This window comes from Argentina silus (assembly GCF_951799395.1).
Source record: "Argentina silus genome assembly, chromosome: X".
In the NCBI taxonomy this organism is placed as follows: Eukaryota; Metazoa; Chordata; class Actinopteri; order Argentiniformes; family Argentinidae; genus Argentina; species Argentina silus.
In genome coordinates this window covers 49,201,465-49,206,508 of record NC_139653.1, presented here as the reverse complement: position 1 = coordinate 49,206,508, position 5,044 = coordinate 49,201,465, and the positions used below count along the sequence as shown (strand labels likewise).

Here is a 5,044-nt window from a genome sequence, read left to right as displayed (position 1 = left end):
TGTCTCCCTGCGACTCATCATAGTAAGCGGTTGCGCCAGCAGAAGAAACTCAAGAGGACAATAAATAAATGAATAACATGGAACTGTGTGGATCATGTGTATGTATTGGATCTCGTACTGTAGTTCTGGCACAATGCTAAATCGCAGCAGAGGTCAGACGGCGGACACAATTGCCAAAAGTCCTTATATTTGAGTGGGACGCCCGCACCATGCACACAGCGGATATAGCTATCTCTGTGTTTGTAGTGGGGGTAATCGTAGTATCGTTGCTGTCTAACGTGTTGGTGCTGATCTGCTTTCTGTACAACTCAGAGATTCGAAAGCAGGTGCCCGGATTATTTATCCTGAACCTGACGTTCTGCAACCTGTTGCTAACGGTGTCCAACATGCCTCTAACCCTGGCCGGGCTTATCAGCGAGGGGCATCCAGGAGGAAGTGTTTTCTGTCAAATAGTTGGTTTCCTGGACACATTTCTCACGACGAACTCCATGCTCAGTATGGCAGCTTTAAGCATCGACAGATGGGTAGCCGTGGTTTTCCCGCTGATCTATCACTCCAGAGTACGACACCGGGACGCAATGATAGCGGTTGGATACACGTGGATACACTCGCTCGCCTTTTCAACGGTGGCTACCTGTCTCTCCTGGGTTGGACACCATCACCTTTACGCGTCGTGTACGCTCTGCAATGCGAGAGCGGACAGCACGCAGTTTATGATCTATACGGTGGTTTTGCACTCCCTTACTTTTTTCCTGACCTTGATCGTGCTGTGTGTAACATACCTAAAAGTTCTGCAAGTGGCGAGGTTACACTGCAAACGCATAAAGGTGATCACTATGCAGACCTTGATGATGATTGTTGATGTTCACCCAAGGTAAGACGGTTGACGTGTCTTTGTTTGATTCATTTACTTGTTTGCAGTTTACAACATTTGATAGCAAAATTACCCAAATTAATGTAAGCTGGTCACAGCCGCCAACACGTCACGATTAAATTCAGCACCGCTATTTTAGTTTCAAATGTGAAACCTATCCAAACTAACAGCAAAACAAGCATTTTCGAACCCACCTTGAAACAACGTGGTTTAGTGAGTTGAATAAGTGGTTTAGTGAGTTGAATAAGTGGTTTAGTGAGTTGTTTAGTGAGTTGAATAAGTGGTTTAGTGAGTTGAATAACTCACTAAACACAGGTAGGTAACACAGGTAGGCCTATATTGCCAGTATCCCAATCAAGGCACTGTTGTGTCCTCAAAACTTTAAAGCAACGTTTTCATATCTATCAGGGTAGAGCTTGGTATTACCTGAAATACTGTACTGGGGTGGTGCTCAGTGAAAAAGAGATGTGAGCATAGATATGGCTAATTCACCTTGAATCATTTTCTTCAGACATAGATTATTTCAGAATTTCTATTTTGTTAGCCATCTCTCTGTACCAAAACACTTGTTGCTGCATGGGGTTAATTCCAATTAGAGAAGTACCATTGATAAAGAAACAGGAGGGATGATATATATATATGACATCCAGGTGCTACACAATAAAATTGCCATTTAGGTCAAAGAATGTGTATTTTGGGAGATACATAAGTTTTTTCTTCGCTCCTTCTAAAACGATTTCCAATTGCTGCCACTGACCATTCCTGCAGCTACAGAGTGAAATGTAACCCTCCAAACACCCTTCACCAGGTCAAACAACTTCTTGATACAATTTATTGATAATTAGCAACATCTGGTCTTACTTTCCTAAATAGCTCCATGAACATCACCATGGTGCATCTGTTCTTTGAGTAAAAAAAGCCAGGACGCAACACCGGCTTGCATTGGTCTTTGGTGGTCCTTGAGTTTCCCTCTCCATTGTGTATGCCTGTGCCACTGGCTATGCCCCCCTGGGGTGGTAATGGTACCTTTGTCCCTTCGCAGTGTGCGCCAGCAATGCCTGAATGAACATAGGCACCGAAAGCAGAGGGCCGTCAAGAAGATCAGCACATTTATTGGCACATTCGTGGTCTGCTTCGCCCCCTACGTCATCACAAGGTGAGCAAAGGAAGGGAGATGGTAAAGCGAGGCGGAATTTGTGTGAATTAAATGACTGTCGTGGGATGCAGAGTTCATGAGTTTCAATCCTGGATGGGGTCGAGCCAAGTAGTGAATGTAAGTACATGTGTGTGTTTTCAGTGCCACCGTATATATATTGATCACCGTATATATATTGATCACTGTATATATTGATCTGATACACCAATCAGTTGCATGTGATTACAACATTTCCTTTTCCACCCTTTTGCTTCCACATGAAGCAGTTGTTAGATGCATTCTATTTTTCACTATCTTATTACAGTAAGTGAGGCTTAGGATTTGGCGTCAGGGCGGGCGGGAGGGAGGGAAGGAAAGAGAAAGAGAGAGATAAAGAGAGAGAGGCTAATCTGTGAGTGAGTCAAAAGCCGACTATTAGTAGAGGTCCAACAGTGAAATGAGAGAAAGACTCCTTCTGGGAGTAATTATGATAGTGGGATTGTCAACATGTTATGTCAACTGTGACCAGATCATATCATGTAATGGCCACTGAGGCCCTGTGACATATCCAGTACCACCCGTGTCCCCTGGTGTCTCTCAGGGTCTCCTCCCTCTGGCTTCCCAGAATGTTTTGTAACAACATTGTGCAGATTCTGTGTGTGTGTGTGTGTTTGTATGTGTGTGAGTGAGTGTTTCTGTGCATGTTTCTGTGAGTCTGTGTGTCTCTGTGTATATGCAGGTCAAATTGACCCGAAGACCTTGTGAAGGACATAAATGTGTAGGGGGTGTATAGCATGTGCACTCAATGATTTTTTTTTCTTTGACATGTTCTTCACAGTAAATAAGCCAAGGCCATGGAGTTTCAGGTTGAAAAAATGTTTCCTTGTATATTTTTTCTTCAAGTAAAAATCTAAAACGGGTCAATTTGACCCGAAGACCACACAAGGGTGAAAGCCCCAATAATGTCCCGGGTCAATTTGACCCGAAGACTTCCAAAGGGTCCAAAAAGTGAAGACAATACGAGGGTTAAATTGCATATATTATGTAACACCTCCACATGGTACTGCTTTGTACAGTGCTGTAGCTCCAATAATTAGCATGAATTTATGAGTGTGTCAAAATGAAGTAGTTTTGTAAATCATTGATAATGCTCTATGTAGTTATAATGTTATACTATAATGTGTTTATAGATGTGTAAAGTATGCTTCACAGAGATACACTTACTGTAAATAGTGACGCACTGTAATGGTCTTATGTGCCTCAGCTTGTATAGCATGCCACTGGCAACACTAAGGTTGTGGGGTCGAGTCCCGTTGGGATCGTATATATACAAAAGATGGATGCACTCACTGTACTGTAAGTCGCTTTGGATAAAAGGTCTGCTAAAAAGCATATAAAACGTATATAATAATACAGACATTCTTCTCTGTTTCTCTTGTGTTTGTACTGACAGAATGGTGGAACTCTTCACCCCAGTGCTCATCAACCCTCACTGGGGGGCGGCCTGCAAGTGTCTGGCCTACAGCAAAGCTGCCTGCGACCCCTTCGTCTACTCCCTCCTGCGTCTCCAGTACAGGACGACCTGTAGCAACCTGACCAACAAGGTCCTGAGGAGGAATCCCCCTCAAGCAAGGAGGGTGGATTGTTGATAGGAATACAGGCACCGGCACCACCACCACCACCACCACCACCACCACCATCAGGGGTACATGTACCCGGTCACGCGTGTGGTTCCCAAGGGGTACGTGGGAAGATTTCCAAAAATATGCACTTAATTTTTTTTTTTATAAGAGATTGGGGGATTTTACAAAAATGTGGTTGTCAAAATGTTTTACATTAATTCTAAGTTATATCAATCTCAAAAATGATAGTCATGTGGCCTGGGGTGGTCCAGTTGTCTAACAGCCTACAGTGCACAATCTGGCCCATGCCCTGCTGACATATCCTCTCCTCCTTACTTTCCTGTTTTTCTCTACTGTCTCTGTCCAATAAAAATAAATAAATAATAATAGAGTGTGACTGCCCCACTCCAAAAAATAACCTGTCATCCTTTATGAAACTATGATTGACAAGAAAGCAGCTGATGCAGTTAAGGCTGTACCATTGTCAAACAACACTGTGTGGCGTTGGATCGACGACATGGCCGTTGATGTTATTGACCAAATGGTGGAAATTGGGTTCATTTCAACAGATGTCAGTGGGGAAACGCAGCTGATTGCGTTCATGCATTGCAGACACACTTCGGAAGTTAACGAAAAATATATCCTGTACTTGTGTGCACAGACGGTATGGCAGCAATGACAGAGAGAGTGAATGGACTAATTGGCCACATAACAAAGGTAAACCCTGACATAGAATAGATGCATTGTATTATTCATAGGGAAGCATTGGCCAGCAAGAAAATGTGTCCAGAGTTACATGATGTTTTGAATGACGCAGTAAATGTGATTAACTTCATACAGTCCAGGCCTTTGAGTCACAGACTGTTTCAGAGGCTCTGCCAAGACAGTAGGTCTGAGCATTAACAGCTACTGCTTAGCACCGACGTGCGTTGGTAGGACTGTAATTATGAACACAGTAACCACACATTTATCCAAACTCCAAAATGAGTTTCAATCATATTTCCCAAATATTGAAGATAGGTCTTCAAAGCTGGACTGGGAACAGCAGCATTCCTGCCAGACTGCAGGAACATCTTATGGATATGTCCTCAGAGAGGGGCCTAAAGATGAAGTTCTCAGACATGAGTTCTGGTGTGATGTGGGGAAGGAATACCCTAATTCAGGGATAATTTACCTGATTACAGTTGTTGCCACAATCTCCCCCAGACTGACAGAATTTATGAGTGTGAAACACGGTCAGGTAGCACATTAATTGGTGAGTCCTAATTTTCGTTAAATCTATAAACAATTATTATAGTAAAGAATTGGAAATAAAAGCACTGAAGAATAGATGACGGGTTGAGAATAATACATATATTTATTCCCAATAATTACTTCAAATGGTTATGCACATGATGAATCGAGCTCAACACA

At 42.8% G+C, this 5,044-nt stretch overlaps 1 protein-coding gene across 1 annotated transcript; it reads left to right on the top strand.

Moving 5' to 3' along the window:
• Positions 1–209: 209 nt before the first annotated feature.
• LOC310822437 (G-protein coupled receptor 26-like) lies at positions 210–3,658 on the top strand (the record flags this gene model as incomplete). The annotated part of the gene is made up of 3 exons (XM_083694775.1): positions 210–874; positions 1,917–2,030; positions 3,463–3,658. 3 exons carry the CDS (start codon positions 210–212, stop codon positions 3,656–3,658), a joined length of 975 nt encoding a protein of 324 aa, XP_083550901.1.
• Between the last annotated feature and the right edge of the window lie 1,386 nt (positions 3,659–5,044).